Genomic DNA, 19922 nt, shown 5'->3' with positions numbered 1-19922 from the left:
CCCAGGAACTACCTGTAATTCGATCAATTCGTTCCACAGCCCAAAAATCTATGAAAATTCCTTAATAAATATTGCTGGTATAATTACAAATAACAATTAAAAATGGCAAAGCAATTATATTATCAATACAAATCGTTATAATAATAATAATTAGGGCTGTCAAACGCTTAAAATTTTTAATCGAATTAATTACAGCTTAAAAATTAATTAATCGTAATTAATCGCAATTAATGGCAATTCAAACCATCTATAAAATATGCCATATTTTTCTGTAAATTATTGTTGGAATGGAAAGATAAGAAACAAGATGGATATATACATTCAACATACGGCACATACGGACTGTATTTGTTTATTATAACAATAAATCAACAAAATGGCATTAACATTATTAACATTCTGTTAAAGCGATCCATGGATAGAAAGACTTGTAATTCTTAAAAGATAAATGTTAGTACAAGTTATAGAAATTTTATATTAGAACCCCTCTTAATGTTTTCGTTTTATGTACCGCTTGTTAACGCGATAATTTTGACAGCCCTAATAATAATGTAACAAATTGGGTTCTAATGTAGCGGTTGTGTTTTGCATGCTCTTCCTGAACGCACCATGTGAATGAGAGAGAGAGAGAGAGAGAGAGAGAGAGAGAGAGAGAGAGGTGCGGTAGAGTGGGGTGTTTTTACTTTTTTTCATGTTGTTTTTAGCGTCGGCTATGGCGGACAGTAGTTTTGTTGTGTCTCACGGAAAACTGGAGAGATCACATGTCTCTCGGTTGGCCTGGGAACACCTTGGGATCCCTCCGGTGGAGCTGGTTTAAGTGGCTGGGGAGAGGGAAGTCTGGCCTTCCCTGCTAAAGCTGCTGCCCCTGCAACCCGACCCTGGATTAAGCGGTAGTTAATGGATGGATATAAATTGCTAGATTTTCAAACGACTTGTAAACATGAGGCAGTAGATGAACTACGTAGAACCTAAATTTTTTAACATCCTGCGTGAATCATAGCCATGTTAATAAGGTTTGTTAGAAACCAAACTGTTTGTCTTTTGAGATTTTAACTGAGGTAAAAATTAGGGCTGTCAAAATTATCGCGTTAACAGGCGGTAATTAATTTTTTTTAATTAATCACGTTAAAATATTTGACGCAATTAACGCACATGCCCTGCTCAGACAGATTTAAATGACAGTACAGTGAAATGCCCGCTTGTTAATTGTGTTTTATGGAGTTTTGCCGCCCTCTGCTGGCGCTTGGGTGCGACTGATTTTATAGGCTTCAGCACCCATGAGCATTGTGTAATTAATTATTGACATTAACAATGGCGGGCTTCTAGTTTATTTTTTGATTGAAAATTTTACAAATTTTATTAAAACGAAAACATTAAAAGGGTTTTAATATAAAATTTCTATAACTTGTACTAACATTTATCTTTTAAGAACTACAAGTCTTTCTATCCATGGATCGCTTTAACAGAATTTTAATAATGTTAATGCCATCTTGTTGATTTATTGTTATAATAAACAAATACAGTCCTTATGTACCGTATGTTGAATGTATATATCCATCTTGTGTCTTATCTTTCCATTCCAACAATAATTTACAGAAAAATATGGCATATTTTATAGATGGTTTGAATTGCGATTAATTGCGATTAATTAAGAATAATTTATTTTTAAGCTGTAATTAACTCAATTAAAAATTTTAATCGTTTGACAGCCCTAGTAAAAATATTAGCCAGTTGCCAACACCGCCGACTCCGATTTTGCAATCTACTTCTCTATTGAAGGAATCTGACGTTTTAGCTAGATTGCCAGAATCACCGCAGCAGAACCGCCGGAATCGCGCTAGCGCAATTCCAACGACTCGGGCTTGCGGTTACTCCAACAACCCAGCCAAAAGGCCAAACCCCGCGCGTTCCCCTTAGTTTTAAACACTTGTATTAACTCCATTTTAAAAGCTGGAAAAAGGCTTCGAAACACAAGTTGACAATTTATTCCAAGTCGGCAGCAATCATTCAGCACAGAGAGACCCAGGCGAGGAGGCAAACTAGATCCAGAGTCACCATATTACAAGTCAACAAAAGATTCCCGAGAAAAATGACAACAATTAAACAATTAGTCTTTAAAATGCTCTGGTGAGGTGGGCTGTGGTCCGGATGATGGGTGGTTTTGGGCGTTGTTTCGAATTATTCTCTGTGCGGATTAGGCAGGAGGGTTTCAGGTGTTACAGTTGTCACGGCAACGCGAGTTGAGGATTTTGCCACCTCAGCACCACGTGAGTGCTGAGTGTCAACTTTTCAGTTGCGGGTTCCTCATTATCAGATGTTCCTTATGGCAAGACAAGATATCCCGCTATTTGTTCTGGACTGTCCAGAGCTGATTGCGGGATTTGGTATTGCAGACGTAGGCTGGTAGATGTCTTGCCTATCACCTGCTTGTCAGCTGCATGACGCGTGCGTTAGGCTTCCGTGGTCAGAAGACATCCTGTATCTGTTCTGCCCTCTATCTGCCCATTGTCTTGGCACTGCATATTCTAATCAAGTCCAACTGTTCATAATATCGAACATATTCTGCTTGTTTATCTTCCACTATTATATAAATTCTATTTATTTTATATTGGGTGTGTTAAGAGTAATACAGTCAAACAGTAAATATGAGAAAAGATACTATTCCCTGATTGATACTATTAAGTGTGTTAGAGTAATACAAACAAACAGTAAATACAAGAAAAGATCGTATTCACTTCACTATATACAGGTTATGTGTAACTACAACCATATCCTTCAATATCTTGACCAAAATACAGAACTTGAATACATAACTTGGACCGGCAATGCTGACACGCACATTGTGAGCAGAGCGGTCGTTTCATAGGAGTACAATCCCCTCGCCGACCGTTCAATGGCCTTCAATATATCCCGCCGACATGCTCCAATATCTCCCAACTCGACTGGCGCGCTCCCACAGTGGATGTGAAGCCGTCTGGCGAGAAGACGGATGCGTACGTTGCGATTCCAAGCAGTATGCGGAAACTGGCACCTTTATTTGCACTCTTTTATCCTGAAACATGACAATCATATGAGCATTACAACACTTCTCTTAGGGAAAAAAAACAAACATTATTTTGGTGAAAATACTTGAAAGCATACAAATAATCTCATAAATTGACTACTTTTTAAAATTTTGTTGAGTGAATTGTTTTTTTTTTCTAGTTATAGATTAACCCAATTGATTAAGGGTGTGCCCTGCCTGCTGCTTATAGTTAGCTGGGACAGGATCCAGCACCCCCGCGACCCTTGGGAGGATAAGCGGCACGGAGGTTAAATGAGTGACTTGATTAACCCTTTATAATGCACTCTAACTGGCTGACATTAGTGGCGCTAGCATCCAATCAAATTGTGGGATTTCAAGACCGATTTAGGCCCTCAAAGTAAGGTTTCCAGTCAGTCTTAATGTGTTATACGACCAGGACACGCCCCCCAAATATCCCCAAATGACCTGATATGACCAGGACATGCCCCCCAAATATCCCCAAATGACGTGTATGACTAGGACACGCCCCCCAAATGTCCCCAAATGACCTGATATGACCAGGACACGACCCCCAAATGTCCCCAAATGACCTGATGTGACCAGGACGTGTCCCCCAAATGTCCCCAAATCAACAGGAAGTGACCTGATATCGTCCCCTACATGTCCCCAATGACCTGATATGACCAGGACACGCCCGCTAAATGTCCCCAAATGACCTGATATGAATAGGACACGCCCCCCAAATGTCCCCAAATGACCTGATATGAATAGGACACGCCCCCCAAATGTCCCCAAATGACCTGATATGACTAGGACACGCCCCCCAAATGTCCTCAAATGATCTGATATGACCAGGACACGTGCCCCAAATGTCCTCAAATGATCTGATATGACCAGGACACGTGCCCCAAATGTCCCCAAATGATCTGATGTGACCAGGACGTGTCCCCCAAATGTCCCCAAATCAACAGGAAGTGACCTGATATTGTCCCCTACATCTCCCCAATGACCTGGTATGACCAGGACACGCCCTCTGAATGTCCCAAATGACCTGATATGACTAGGACACGCCCCCCAAATGTCCCCAAATGACCTGATATGACCAGGACACGCCCCCCAAATATCCCCAAATGACCTGATATGACCAGGACACGTCCCCTAAATGTCCTCAAATGACCTGATATGACCAGGACACATCCCCCAAATGTCCCCAAATGATCTGATGTGACCAGGACACGTCCCCCAAATGTCCCCAAATGATCTGATGTGACCAGGACACGCCCCCCAAATATCCCCAAATGACCTGATATGACCAGGACACGTCCCCTAAATGTCCTCAAATGACCTGATATGACCAGGACACGTCCCCCAAATGTCCCCAAATGATCTGATGTGACCAGGACACGTCCCCCAAATGTCCCCAAATGATCTGATGTGACCAGGACGTATCCCCCAAATGTCCCCAAATCAACAGGAAGTGACCTGATATTGTCCCTTACATGTCCCCAATGACCTGATATGACCAGGACACGCCCTCCAAATGTCCCCAAATGACCTGATATGACTAGGACACGCCCCCCAAATGTCCCCAAATGACCTGATATGACCAGGACACGCCCGCTAAATGTCCCCAAATGACCTGATATGACAAGGACACGCCCCCCAAATGTCCCTAAATGACCGGATATAACTAGGACACGCCCCCCAAATGTCCCCAAATTACCTGATATGACCAGGACACGTCCCCAAATTTAAAATTCAAGTTCAGAGCTACAGTTTGTAGAGTTACATGTGAGCGAATTGCTACGAGAATTGTAAATACGTTAGCATTTGTAGCATTTAAGCTAGCGGACTTTTGTTAGGCAAATTAGGCTGATTTCATCCACTGAATTTACATATTGATAGACTAGATGGAAATTTGAACACCAATTGGTTTGTGTCAAGTGTTTCATTGTTAAAACATGTGTCGTTTTGAACATAAGTGTACATATGTGTGTTATGCCTTTACAAATTGTCAAAAGCTTCAAAAAGCACAATTGCCTTGTTTGCCATCTGTAAAGCTTAACAAATGTTGCTTGTGAAGCATCCATAGAGGCAACACCTGTGTATAACACCTTTTTAACTGCTTATTGTGCGTTTTCAATTGTGGTCGAATACTTGGGGCGAGTTTATGTGATTGTTTTTGATGATGTGCGGACGCTAACTGATACATACTGATTGTTTGTGTGGATTGTTATTGCTGTATCAGCAGCTTGTTATAAACGCAAATTTGAATTGCTGTCATTGAAGATGAAACTGATTTAATTTCATCTTTATTTTCGTTTCATTTTTCAAGTGTCTGATGTCATGAGCAGCTGAATAGTCAGCAAACCACACGGATGTCTGACATTTCAGAGCTTCGCTCGCTCTCTAGCTAGGACTTAGCTCCAACGTCTTGGCGAGGACGGTACGATGATGTATAATACATGTTTTTGGGTAGTTATTTTGAGATTTGGGTGGAATACAGGGGTATATAAATGTGTGTGTTCGAGCAGCTTTGATTGTATGTATATGGTTATTTTGAGATTCGGGGGGTATTTAAGGGTACTTAAAGGGTTAATTTCGACTTACGCAGAAATTCGGGTTGCGTCGCCAGCGTACTCATTCATAATCCGGGGACTACCTGTATTTCAAAATTGTTTGGTTAGGGCCCAAAACGAGACTTGAAATTGGCTTCCTTTTTTCATTTTTTGTGTGTGTTAGGTTGGATAGTCCAGCAAAAAAAAAAAAAAAAAAAAAAAATCCTCCTTGTGTTTTTGTCTCTTATTGTTGCGAGGCGGCAAAGCTCAATAAAGTGCGAAGAGGAAAAAATGTTGTGGCCCGTGAACACTGTAGGGATCAATTACTGCAAATGTGACTTATGCTGTTCGCCGCCGTGCAGTGGCGAAATTGCACTGGGACGCTCTTGATTGACGACGCACAAAGTCGGGACCCCCAAGCCCGACTGCGCACGCATTTCTTTTTTAACTCACTGATCCATTTGAAGTGGGAGACCTCGCTCCTCACTATCAAAAACTGATCGGACATTTACTAGTGATAAACTAGTGACGGCGGTTTGACACAAGTAGACGTCCGACCCATTGGAACTAGGAGGGGTGGCAGCAGGAAACAGGAGACGCGCTAATCGATTGTGTCTGCATCGGAAACGTAAGCCACTGGGGGGGTCCCGGCTCCCCCGACCAGACGTCCAGATGGCCCCCGGTCACAACCCCCGCTGCATGCATGCATGTGTGTGAGCGCTGATGCCATCTGCACCGCAGTTCATCACATAATTGTACCAAAGCAGAGGGCGCTGTTATCGAAAACTACAATTGAGTCTTTAATCGTCAACAACATGTTGGATAAGGCCGCCACTAATCGATGATGAAATTAATAGTCAACCAGTTTAGAGACATTAATGAACTATGGGCTGAATAGTAAAACCGATGAGCCCAGTCTCCCGCTGACGTCATCCACCTGTTGGGGACGCTAAAGCCCTATAATGGTAGGCGTGGCTAACCAGCAGATTAAAAGACTAATTTCTCGTCATCTGCGCCTTGCTAAATTGTTTTATATAGTCGAATCGTCTCAAAATATGATTCTAATTCACATAATAATGCTATTTAAGACTTTTTTTCTCATGTCGTATGCTGTTTAAGTTACGCCCAATTTGTGTGGAACATGTATGTTTATAATGTTACTTGTTTATTTAGCACCTATGGATAAGATTGAGAATCCAATTGAATGTAAAAGAGGGCTTGTTCACCACCACAACAGATTTGGGAGCAAAATATTATAAGTTTTGTTAATTTTGTTGTAAATTAGCGTCTTTAGTGGGGCAAATTGAAACTCCACTCACCATTTTGGCGGTGCTCTCTGGCTTTTCATGGTCCACATTTTCAATCCTTGGTTCTTGCTCATTAGTTGTTGTCACTTTTGAAAGCTTAGGTTTGAAAAAATTAAGTATATCCATCTTGCCTCTTCATTCCTCAGGTGGTTTTGGCTAAGCAAAGCAAATGACAAGCAAATGACTGTCTAAGGTGCTAGTTGTATTATTTTGTATTTGTGGGTTTCTTGAATAAAACAACTTACTGAAAGGGTTGATGACGTTTTTTACTGACAGATCTAACTGTCCACTGGCGAGCTTTTTATCAGCTGTCTTGAGCTCGCTGCATATCTCTGACTTCCGTGTGCTGTGACGAGCAGACATTACTAATCGAACGTGCAGATACGATTTGCTCATATCATTACAATAGTCACATGATCTGTTCGAAAAATAATTTTGACCCATTATAACAATTTTTTGTCCATTTCATTCATTTTTGTTGTTTGTTTTATTGCTTTACAACTTTTATAGACAATATTTTACCGGAAGAAAAAATAATTGGAAAATCATATACGGGAAGACAATTAAAGATGTCATCCCGATCGATCGGGTCCGATCACGTCATTTTCAAAGTATCGGAATCGGCAAAAAATATCGGACATGCCTTTTTTATATATATGTATTTTTTGTTGTTGTTGTTTTTTTTTTGTTTTTTTTTTTTAATTTAAATCGTTTTCTAATTGTATATAACGTTACAGACAAAATGTCTTACACTCATCCAGAGTAGTTTTGGCTTAAAGTAGGGCTATCAAATTTATTGCGTTAACGGCGGTAATTATTTTTTCTTAATTAATCACGTTAAATAATTAACGCATGCGGTGCACGACCCAATCACGTATTGTCGCGTTCAGTCAATAAAGGTGCCGTTTTACCAATATATAGAGCTAAACGCAGCGTGTAATGAGTAGAGAGAATTTTGACAGCCTTTGACAGCTTGTTTTATTTGGCTAAAGCCTTACATTCCCTCTCTCAGCAATTAAAATTAACGTGGGAGGCAATGTGGAGAACTAAGGTAGGAGTTGATCATTTTCTTAACACCCTATTTTCTTTCCCAACGCAGAGAAGATATATCAATTGGTGCCCCTATGCACAGTCATGGTTGCACTTCCCATCATGCATCTGGGTTGAATGGCTGCAGTATCATTTACTGAAAGCTCAACAAATAGATGGCAATATTTAGTCACAATATACAAAGTCACATTTATCCTTTAAGAATTACAAGTCTTTCTATCCGTGGATCCCTCTCACAGAAAGAATGTTAATAATGTAAATGCCATCTTGAGGATTTATTGTCATAATAAACAAATACAGTACTTATGTACTGTATGTTGAATGTATATATTCGTCCGAGTTTTATTCATTTTTTTCTTAATGCATTGCCAAAATGTATACGATCGGGAAAAATTTTCGGGAATGATTGGAATTGAATCTGGAGCAAAAAAAAAAGCAATCGGATCGGGAAATATCGGGATCGGCATATACTCAAACTAAAACGATCGGGATCGGATCAGGAGCAAAAAAACATGATCGGAACAACCCTACATACAATGACACCCCCCTGCCCCCCCCTTAAAATTCACTTATGGTCACGAGTGACACAACCAGACATTGCTAACTACACATAAAATGTCATACATTGTGAACATGTGACGGAAACTATTGCGCATTTTCGAAAACTGGCATGCGTCTCGTTATGTTTTAGTCTCCCAAAACACATTTTGCTTGTTGTCGTCGTGTTTGTTGATGAAATATTTTCATTGTCGTCATCGTTGACGAAAACTTCACTGTGTTGGACGATTCCCTTTCTTAGCTTAGCACGTGTCTACCGCGATTACTAGCACGACAGCGTTTCGGTCACGTGATTTTAACCCCAATTTTCTCAATAGCATCACGTCACAACCCGACAAACTCCCTTAATCTTCCACTGTTTGTGAAGAAGCATCAGCCAAAGCCTTTGTTTGACACTTTCCCTCAACGGGGGTTCCGTTCTGTCCCGTCACGTCCCGCGGGGGGGCGTACCGGCGCAGATTGGCTATCGATTGTTTCTTCCCGAACGATCCGCGCTTCCCTTCTCACCGAAACAGCAAGCTCTCTCCGAGGAGCCGCCGGAGGAGGAATCGATGCGAAATTGTGTCTCGTCACATCACCGGCGTCCGCCGAGAGCCGTGAAGATGACGGGGAGCCGGCGGGCCTCCTTCTCCCTCGTTAAATTTGCTCCTTTCGGCGGAGTCGGGGGCACTTAGACGTGAAGAGCTTCTCGGGAAAGTTTTCGCTGCTAAATTAAGCAGTTGTTTTTGTTGTTAAGAAAGAAAAACATCCTCTCTAAAAGCTCTAGAGTATAAACAAGAAATATAGGGAATTTTTTTCACGTGTAGGAGACATCGAGTACTTTTTCACTGTCATTGACGACGTTAGACGTCCAGTCATCTTTCTGCTGTGAATTTCAATGAGTTTATCACTCATATATGTCCAATCCATTTGAACAGGGAGGGTTGGCAGTAAGGCTGACACATGAAGGAATCTGACCTTTCAGCCAGATTGCTGGAATCCCGCCAGTCGAACCACCGGAACTGCGCTAGCACAATTCCAACAACCCGGGCCAGCGGAACCCTGACAACCCGGCCAAAAGGCCAAACTCTGCGCGTACACCTTAGTTTTAACCCCTTGTACGGACTCCATTTTAAAAGCTGGAAAAAGGCTTCGAAAAACCAGTTGACAATTTATTCCAAGTCGACAGCAATCAGACAGCAAGGCAAAGCAGCAAATACATCAGAATGAAAAAGTATCTGAACCTTTTGAAATTTCTCACATTTCTGCATAAAATCACCATAAAATGTGGGCTGATCTTTGTCAAAATCACACAGATGAAAAAACTGCCTGCACTAAAACCACCCAAACATTTACAGGTTTTCATATTTTAATGAGGATATTATGCAAACAATGACAGAAGGGGGAGAAAAAAGTAAGTGAACCCTCTTCTAAGGAGACTCAAAGAGGAATTAAAACCAATTTTTACCAAACACTATAAGTCAGGTGTATGCCCCTATCACTGATTAGTGGTTTAAAGTTGCCCATGCCCACTATAAAACACACACCTGGTAAGAATTGTCTTGATAAGAAGCATTGTCTGATGTGCATCATGGCTCGGTCAAAAGAGCTGAGTGAACGATCATATTTAATATTTTGTGCCCCCCCCCCCCCTTTGGCAGCAATAACTTCAAACAGACACTTCCTGTAGCTGCAGATCAGTCTGGCTCAATCAATCAGGACTCATCTTAGCCCATTCTTCTCTACAGAAATGCTGTAGTTCAGTCAAACTCTGGCATGAATCGCCGTCTTTAGGTCATGCCACAGCATCTCAATGGGGTTCAAGTCTGGACTTTGACTTGGCAACTCCAGAACGTGTATTTTGTCCTTCTGAAACTATTCTGAAGATCATTTACTTCTGTGTTTTGGATCATTGTCTTGTTGCAGCATCCATCCTCTTTTTAGCTTCAACTGTCTGACAGACGGCTCAGGTTTTCCTCTAAAACATCTTGATAAACTTTTGAATTCATTCTTACATTAATGACTGCATGTTGTCCAGGCCCTGAGGCAGCAGAACAGCCACAAATCATGATCCTCCCTCCACCATGCTTCACGGTGGGGATGAGATGTTGATGTTGGTGAGCTGTTCCATTTTTCCTCCACACATGACATTGTGTGTTACTCGCAAACACTTCAACTTTGGTTTCATCAGTCCACAAAATATTTTGCCAAAAGTTCTGTGGAGTGTCCAAGTGCTTTTTTGCGAACATTGAACGAGCAACAACGTTTTTTTTTAGACAGCAGTGGCTTCCTCCGTGGAGTCCTCCCATGAACACCATTCTTGGCCATAGTTTTACATATAGTTGAGATATTGGACAGTGCCAGTGATTTCTGTAAGTCTTTAGCTAACACTCTAGGGTTCTTTTTTACCTCTCTGAGTATTCTGCGCTGAACTCTTGGCATCATCTTTGGTGGACGGCCACTCCTTGGGAGAGACGCAACAGTGCCAAACTCTTCATTTGTAGACAACTTCTTTGACTGTCGATTGATGAACATCCTGACTTTTAGAAATGGTTTTGTATCCTTTACAAACTTTATACAAATCAACAATCTTTGATCGCAGGTCTTCAGACAGCTCTTTTGACTGAGCCATGATGCACATCAGACAATGCTTCTCATCAAGAAAATTCTTACCAGGTGTGTGTTTTATAGTGGGCAGGGCAGCTTTAAAACACTAATCAGTGATTGGGCACACACCTGACGTCAATTGTTTGGTAAAAATTGGTTTCCATTGTTCTTTGTCTCCTTAGGCAGAGGGTTCACTTACTTATTTTCCCCCCTTCTGTCATTGTTTGCATGCTATCCTCATTAAAATATGAAAACCTACAAATGTTTGGGTGGTTTGAGTTAAAGCAGACACTTGTTTTACATCTGTGTGATTTTGACAAAGATCAGATCACATTTGATGGGGATTTTATGCAGAAATGTGAGAAATTTCAAAAGGTTTAGACACTTTTTCATACCACTGTAGACCCAAACGAGGAGGAAAGCAGGGTCACCATATCACAAGTCAACAAAAGATTCCCGAGAAAAATGACAACAATTAGTTAACGTTCAGTCTTTTAAAGGCCCTGGTAAGGCGGACTGTGGTCCGGAAGAAGAGTGTGTTTGGGGGTTGTTTAGGATTATTGTCTGTTGTGGATTGGACAGGAGAATTCGGGCATTACGGTTGTCAGGGTAACGAGAGTTAATGATTTTGCTATCCTCAGCGCCATGTGAGTGCTGAGTGTTCACTTCTCGGTCGCAGGTTCTTCTTGTTGTCAGGCGTTCCTTGTTGCAAAACAGGATGTCCCGCCATTTGTTCTGGACCAGGGGTGCCCAATCCCGGTCCTCGAGAGCCCCTATCCAGCTTGTTTTCTGTATCTCCCCCTTTAACACACCTGAATCAAATGATCAGCTCATCAGCAAGCTCTGCAGCAGCCTGATAACAAACCTGATTAATTGATTAAGGTGTGTTAGAGGAGGGAGACATGGAAAACAAGCTGGATAGGGGCTCTCGAAGACCGTACTTGGGCACTCCTGTTCTGGACTGTCCAGAAGAGCTAACTGCAAGATGTGGTGGTGCAGACGTGTGCGTGTAAATGTCTTGTCTATCACCTGCTTGTCAGCATCAATCTCGCTCAGTCAGATGTTTGACGCACACGTTGGGTCAGAAGGCATCCTGTATCTCTTATGCCCTTATCTGCCCGTTGTCTTGGTGCTGCAATTTCCAATCATTCCAAGTCCAGAATATCAAATATATCCTGCTTGGTTTTCTTAAACTATGATAGAAATCCTTTTTATTTTATTTGGGTGTGTTAGAGTAATACAGTCAAACAGTAAATATGGGAAATTCCCTTCACGGAACTAATCGATTAAAATTTAGTGCTGTCAAATTTATTGTGTTAACGGGCGGTGATTAATTTTTTAAAGATTTAATCACGTTAAAATATTTGACGCATTTAACGCATGCGCGGAATGACCCACTCATGCATTGCCTCAAACAGATTACAATGACGCCATGTTTTGCCTGAGCTAAGAGGCAGAGAACTGCGAGTGGACCGCGCCGTTTATTGGCATAAGCTTTGGCAACTCTTTCACAGCAAACATACCTATTGTGGCATGCGACGTGGAGAAGGATGACAGTAGATCAGGGGTCAGCAACAAACATAAGCAGTAGGTGATCTTTTCCTAAACATGATTTATTGAACACAACGCAGAACATATACCATTTGCAGCCACCACTGACAGTCATGGTTGCCCAACTTCCCATTATGCATTTGGGCGGAACAGTTAAGTCGCTACATTATCATTTAGTGAAAGCACAGCAAAAATAATAGTCCTATCTCTCAAAAAAATAATGTTCACAAAAAGAAAAGCGCTCAATGTAAAGAGAAAAGGCATTCCCAATCAAAATAGACTTTGCCTTGGCTAGATCTCTAATTGATTTAAGACTCGCCATTGACACCTTGTGGTGTATTTCAATCACTACCTCACGTAGTTAAAGACACTGTGGAATATAAAATGAGTATAACTTGTACTGCCATTATCTTTCAAGAACTACAAGTCTTTCTATCCGTAGATCCCTTTAACAGAAAGAATGTTAATAATGTTAATGCCATCTTGTGGATTCATTGTTATAATAAACAAAAACAGTACTTATGTACAGTATGTTGAATGTAATTTTAATTTTAATCGTTTGACAGCCCTAAAATTAATATTATATTATTATACTTATTTCTTACCTAAAAATGTCATTACGCTTGATATCACACATCACTTAAAAGCTTGATGTATTTGCCATATGTTTCAATTGAATTTCTATTTGTGTCAAGCTAATTGATGAAAAAGGGTAGGGTTGCATACAACTTCAATCATTCATCGAATGAATTGGACATCACTCGCCGTCAATGGCACTGCAATTCTGCCCAAAAAAAAGATAGGTCAGAGCTGAAACAACTGATTTTTTTTTTTTTCAAAATTGTTGCCCCGGGTAATGAGTCCACTAGCACGTGGTAAAGCTCAATCCCTTCCCCCTCTCTGTTGGACTAGTTCTGATCCCTCTACCCCCTACGTGGGCCCGTTTGAAGTATTGCGTCTCATTAGCACACTTTTGAATCGAGTTCACAGCACGCCAGATGTTTGTCACGCCGACTCTCCCTCCCCTCCACTCAATTAGACGAAAAACACTCCCTTCGCTCCGTTTCGGGCAACGGGAGCGGCCGTTACAGGTCGAACATCGGGATTTAGCGCGGGCCGTCGTACGTCCGGGAACATACTAGCACGGTTTTGTCTTGAGGCGGAGTTTTGAGCAGTCTGGTGCGCTTGTGTGGGCAGGTGAGCCGGCGGTGGCCCGGGAGAACAACTGCCTGAACGCGGCCAAGGCCTGCAACTTGAACGACACCTGCAAAAAGTACCGCTCGGCCTACATCAGCCCGTGCACCAGCCGCGTTTCCACTGCTGAAGTCTGCAACAAAAGGAAGTGCCACAAGGCCCTCAGGCAGTTTTTTGACAAGGTAAGTACTAGAGATGTCCCGATCAATCGGGTCCGATCACGTCATTTTCAAAGTATCGGAATCGGCAAAAAAATATCGGCCATGCCTTTTTTTAATGTATATATTTTTTAATTAAATCGTTTTCTAACTGTATTTAACGTTACAGACATAATATGTTACACTCATCCAGAGTCTTTAGTTTAGGCTTAAGGTAGGGTTATCAAATTTATCCTGATAACGGCGGTAATTAATTAAAAAAAAAAAAAAAAAGTATCACGTTAAAATATTTAACGCAATTAATGCATGCGCTGCACGATCCACAAACATATTGTCGCGCTCAATCAGTAATGACGCCGTTTTACCTATATAGAGAGATAAAAGGCAGCGTAAAATGAGTAGAGTGAATTATGGCAGCCTGTGAGCCTTTTTTTTAATTGGCTAAAGCCTTACAATCCCTCTTCCCACGATTAGAAATATCATGGGAAGCAATGTGGGGAAGCAAGATAGCAATTGATCTTTTTCTTAACACCTTATGGTATTTCCCAACGCAGAGAAGATATAGCAATTGGTAGCACGACGCACAGTCATGGTTCCACTTCCCATCATGCCTTTGGGCATGGCTACAGTATCATTTAATGAAAGCTCAACAAATATTTAGTCACAATATACAAAGTCACAAGTCTTTCTATCCGTGGATCCCTTTCACAGAAAGAATGTTAATAATGTAAATGCCATCTTGAGGATTTATTGTCATAACAAACAAATACAGTACTTATGTACTGTATGTTGAATGTATATATTCGTCTGAGTTTTATTCATTTTTTTCTTAATGCATTGCCAAAATGTATATGATCGGGAAAATTTATCGGGAATGATTGGAATTGAATCGGGAGCAAAAAAAAAAAAAAGCAATCGGATCGGTAAATATCGGGATCGGCAGATCCTCAAACTAAAACGATCGGATTGGGAGCAAAAAAACATGATCGGAACAACCCTAATATTTATTATTCAAAATGTCATTTTTAGCTTAGGATCATTAATTGATGTCTAATATTTCGTTAAAAAAAAAAAAAAAAAAAAACGACTTAAAAAAAAAAAGTATTGACTCCCATATTTTAAACTTTTAAACAAATTAAGTCACAATGAAAAAAATTGTGTCTGTGAAAAAAGTCACGGATATCTACCTCATAACTATCGCTTAATTGAATTTTTTTGTTACTGTCGCATGTTCTCTGATATGTTGGATGATAAATAATCGATCAAAACAAAGACAAATAGAAAGAAAAAAAAAAAACGTATAAAAGTGTAAATATATGAAAAAGAAAATCTTGGCCACTCCTTGATGTCTGCCATTTTTCTATCGCGACCCTTGTTATATTACCATGTTTCACCCATAAAATCCCCCAAAAATCCAGCTGTGGCCATTTATAGCTGTGTCTTGACACTCAGTGATCCATGCTACATGGAGTTTTTGGATCAAAACAAGGTAAGTACGCGATAATATCTTGTTAAAGTCATGGCGTCTGTAATTCTGCTCTCGTGTGCTCTCACCTCCAGATAGGGTTTTGCTGTTTAATATACAGTATATATATTTTTAAATGCCCTCCTGTTCAAAATTTTCCTTCCCCCAGAAAATTGAGATTTTAAGCTTTCCAATGATGTATCACACATGCATATCGGACAATTTTGAAATTTGGCCAAATTGGGGGTCTCAGAGCGGAACTTCAAATTAGCTGAGTGTTTTCCGCCATATGCAACTGCCTTTTTTCCCATGTAATTCTTAGGTGTTGCAGAACTAATTGACGCATTACACATTTGTTACAGCTATGTTTAATAATGATGAACTCACCGGTTGCCATTGACGGCACTTAAACGTCCAATCCATATGAACTGGAAGAGCTTCGTTCATTTGCTGCCAACCCTCCCACTTCAAATGGATTAGACGTCAACTAGTGATGACCTTTCGGAAATCACAGCAGAAGCACGAAAAGAGCCACAGGATTAGCCGTCTATTATCGTCAACGGCACTGAAAGAATTAACAGAGGAGTTAATCTCGAGATTTAGTTCGAAATTAGCATCTCGCGACAAATTTGGGCTTATTCTGGAAAGACTCATTTTTCTCGTCGTCCACATCAGGTTCCTCCAAAGTACAGCTACGGAATGCTGTTCTGCTCGTGCCCGCTGAGCGACCAGACGGCGTGCTCGGAACGCCGGCGGCAGACCATCGTGCCCGTCTGCTCCTACGAGGAAAAACAAAAGCCCAACTGTCTGGAGCTGCAGGCCTCCTGCAAGACCAACTACATCTGCAGGTGAGTCGCCGCAAACATGAAAACTAAAAGTACTCAGATATTAAACACAAACCCCACCGTTTCCTTTGTTTCAGCCAAATAAAAATAAATCTACCGAAATGACTGCGGTGAACATCAACGCATTTTGCTAATGACGCCGGGCTAATTGAGTGATGGGTACATGACATCATCTCCAAATCCTGTGTGTTAGTCAGTCTCGGGAGCCCGCAGCTTGTAGCTCGACAAAATTCAATTGAAGCATCATAAATGAACTCCATTTGGACAGCGGCATCGGATTACATCACACACACTGACTGACTACGCATTAAAGTCCCACTATCACGTTTTTTCCACACTAATTAAATGAATAAAACTCGGACGAATATATACATTCGACATACAGTACATAAGTACTGCATTTACATTATTAACATTCTTTCTGTGAGAGGGATCCATGGATAGAAAGACTTATAATTCTTAAAGGATAAATGTGACTTTGTATATTGTGACTAAATATTGCCATCTAGTGTATTTGTTGAGCTTTCAGTAAATGATACTGTAGCCATTTAACTGTTCTGCCCAAATGCATGATGGGAAGGGCAACCATGACTGTGCGTAGTACCAATTGATATATCTTCTCTGCGTTGGGAAATAACAGGGTGTTAAGAAAAAGATCAACTACTACCTTTCTTCACCTCATTGCTTCCCACGATACTTCTAATTGTTGAGAGAGGGATAGTAAGGCTTTAGCCAATTAAAAAAAAGCTCCAAAGGCTGCCAAAATTCACTCTTCTCATTTTACGCTGCCTTTTAGCTCTATATATAGGTAAAACGGCACCATTATAGATTGGACACGACAATGCGTGAGTGGGTCGTGCAGCGCATGCATTAATTGCGTTAAATATTTTAACGTGATTCATTAAAAAAAAATAATTACCGCCGTTAACGCGATAAATTTGATAGCCCTACTCTAAGCCAAAACTAAAGACTCTGGATGAGTGTAAGACATTTTGTCTGTAACGTTAACGTTGTCTGTAACTGTAATGTTAAAAATACAATTAGAATATATTATACACACACATATGTATATATATATATATATATATATATATATATATATATATATATATATATATATATATATATATATATAGTATAAATCCGCTTATGGTTGTGCCCCCCCTGCCCCAAAAGTTAAAAGATAAAATAACCCTTAAGATTATAAAGAAAGCAAGTTTTTTTTCAACTAGCATCAGCATAAATCTGCGTTTTTGATTAAGAAAAAAATGAGCACTTAAATTTGCCTTTTTTGGAAGTTGCGTTTTGACAGCCATTTTCAAAGGGCCAAAAATATTAACGGGGATGTGTTAAACATCAAGATTTTTTTTCAATGGGTAAAGTTTGGTCCAATCATCTCCCTGAAGTGGGGATAGCAACTAAATCGAGTGTATTTATTGGTTTAGAGACGCGAACGTGTCATGTCCTTCAGCAGCATGCTTAGGTCTGAAGTGGTTAATTACAAATGCATACACAAACATATATTAGCTGAAACAACTTACAACCATATGTGGGCCAAACCAGAGCTCAGCTGTTCTTTATCGATGTCAGATGTGAGCCTGCTCCTCAGTCATAAGGCGACAGGCCAGCTAGACCCATCGTTGCCACCAGAGGGCAGTGTATCCACCATCATTGAACAAAATACAATACTTTTTGGGGGGTTACTTAAAGGGTTCATTCCGATTTACGCGGAAATTCGGTCTATGTCTCCAGCGTAGGAACGGAACTCGTTCGTAACCCAGGGACTACCTGTATTGAAATTTTGCAATAGAAATAATTTTTGTTACGGCGTGTCTCTACATCGCTGAAACCGAAACTGAAAGAGTTTAAACAAACAATCACATGAAGTGAACTAACGGGAAATTTCTGGCCACATTTCAGGTCGCGCCTGGCCGACTTCTTTGCCAACTGCCAGTCGGAAGCGCGCTCGCTGTCTGGCTGCCTGAAGGAAAACTACGCAGACTGCCTGCTGGCCTACTCGGGCCTCATCGGTGAGCTGACGTTAAGCTAATTTTTGTCAAGGGAGTCGCTCATAATGCTTTCGAGTGAAGTGAGCAAAAAAATCGTAATATCCCTCACACTCAAATACTCGCACACAAACTAGTGTTTCTTTACATATATTTATATTAGCGCTGTCAAACAATTAAAATTTTTAATCGAGTTAATTACAGCTTAAAAATTAATTAAACGTAATAAATCGCAATTCAAACCATCTATAAAATATGCCATATTTTTCCGTAAATTATTGTTGGAATGGAAAGATAAGACACAAGATGGATATATACATTCAACATATGCTACATAAGGACTGTATTTGTTTAATATAACAATAAATCAACAAGATGGCATTAACATTATTAACATTCTGTTAAAGCGGTCCATGGATAGAAAGACTTGTAGTTCTTAAAAGAAAAATGTTAGTACAAGTTATAGAAATTTTATATTAAAACCCTTCTTAATGTTTTCGTTTAAAAAAAAAAATACAATAAACTAGTAGCCCGCCATTGTTGATGTCAATAATTACTTACACAATGCTCATTCATGGGTGCTGAAGCCTATAAAATCAGTCACACCTAAGCACCAGCAGAGGGCGGTAAAACTCCATAACAACAAGTGAGCGTTTCACTGTTCTGTCATTTAAATCTGTCTGAGCGGGAAATCTGCGTTAATTGCGTCAAATACTTTAACGTGATTAATTTAAAAAATTCATTAACGCCCGTTAACGCGATAATTTTGACAGCCCTAATCTATATACATTTTATACAACATATATTTTGTTATTTAAAAACATTTAAAAAATAACTATTTTTGGCCTGCTGAAATGGGCGTTGTATTTTTATAATGTGTTTTTTGATCAGTTGAATAGCAATCTACAATATTTGGGTCCCCGTGGGGTCCTAAAATTTCTTAGTCTTACGTTATCCGAAATTTTAAGAGGACGATCGCTGTTAGCGTTAGCCTAATGCTAACGTGACAGAAACTATATCGCATTTTCATATCGTTCTCGTTCTCAAATGAAAACTGACATCCGTCTCGTTATGTTTTAGTCTCCCAAAACACGTTTTTAGCTAGTTATCGTCTCGTCATCGCCATGAAAAAAGTCTTTGTTGACGAAATATTTCCGTTGTTGTCATAGATGACGAAAACAACACTGTTTTCAAGTTCATTAAGTTTCTCAGGTGGGCGTGAAATTGCTTAGTGATTTTTTCCGACATTCATTACTGATTTATTGGCATTGGCATTCAATTCAATGAAACCTGTTTTGAACACAGCTTTTTTTCCGATCAGTGCCAAAATTATTTACCACAAACACCTCTTACAGAATCACCTTCGCTTAATATTCAGCCTTGTTGTTTTGTAGACCTTTAAAAAAATCCCAAATGTCTTCAATTTCACTCGATGAACTTGTAAGAACCCTGATTATACTTGACATTATTAAATCACTCCATTTTTGCCAGACTTTCTGCTGTATTTAATTTAAAGAACATTGTCCTGCTCCTTGTGGTATATGCATACAGACACCCTGGAGGCAGTATTGAGTCTTTCCATTAAAAACCCTAACCTAAATCAATATGGGATCATTTTC

At 40.2% G+C, this 19922-nt stretch overlaps 1 protein-coding gene across 3 annotated transcripts in view; it reads left to right on the top strand.

The window, feature by feature from the left end:
* gfra1a (gdnf family receptor alpha 1a) overlaps positions 1-19922 on the top strand; it is a 180986-nt gene that overhangs the window by 124652 nt on the left and 36412 nt on the right. For all 3 annotated transcript variants that reach the window (XM_057847829.1, XM_057847828.1, XM_057847830.1), the window contains 3 exons: positions 13833-14011; positions 16128-16300; positions 18218-18327. In XM_057847829.1, coding sequence (XP_057703812.1) covers positions 13833-14011; positions 16128-16300; positions 18218-18327 — 462 coding nt within the window. The remainder of the gene's footprint in view (positions 1-13832; positions 14012-16127; positions 16301-18217; positions 18328-19922) is intronic.

Source organism: Corythoichthys intestinalis, chromosome 10 (assembly GCF_030265065.1).
Source record: "Corythoichthys intestinalis isolate RoL2023-P3 chromosome 10, ASM3026506v1, whole genome shotgun sequence".
Taxonomy (NCBI): Eukaryota; Metazoa; Chordata; class Actinopteri; order Syngnathiformes; family Syngnathidae; genus Corythoichthys; species Corythoichthys intestinalis.
The sequence above is the reverse complement of the archived record's forward strand: the minus strand, read 5'-3'. Positions and strand labels throughout refer to the sequence as shown.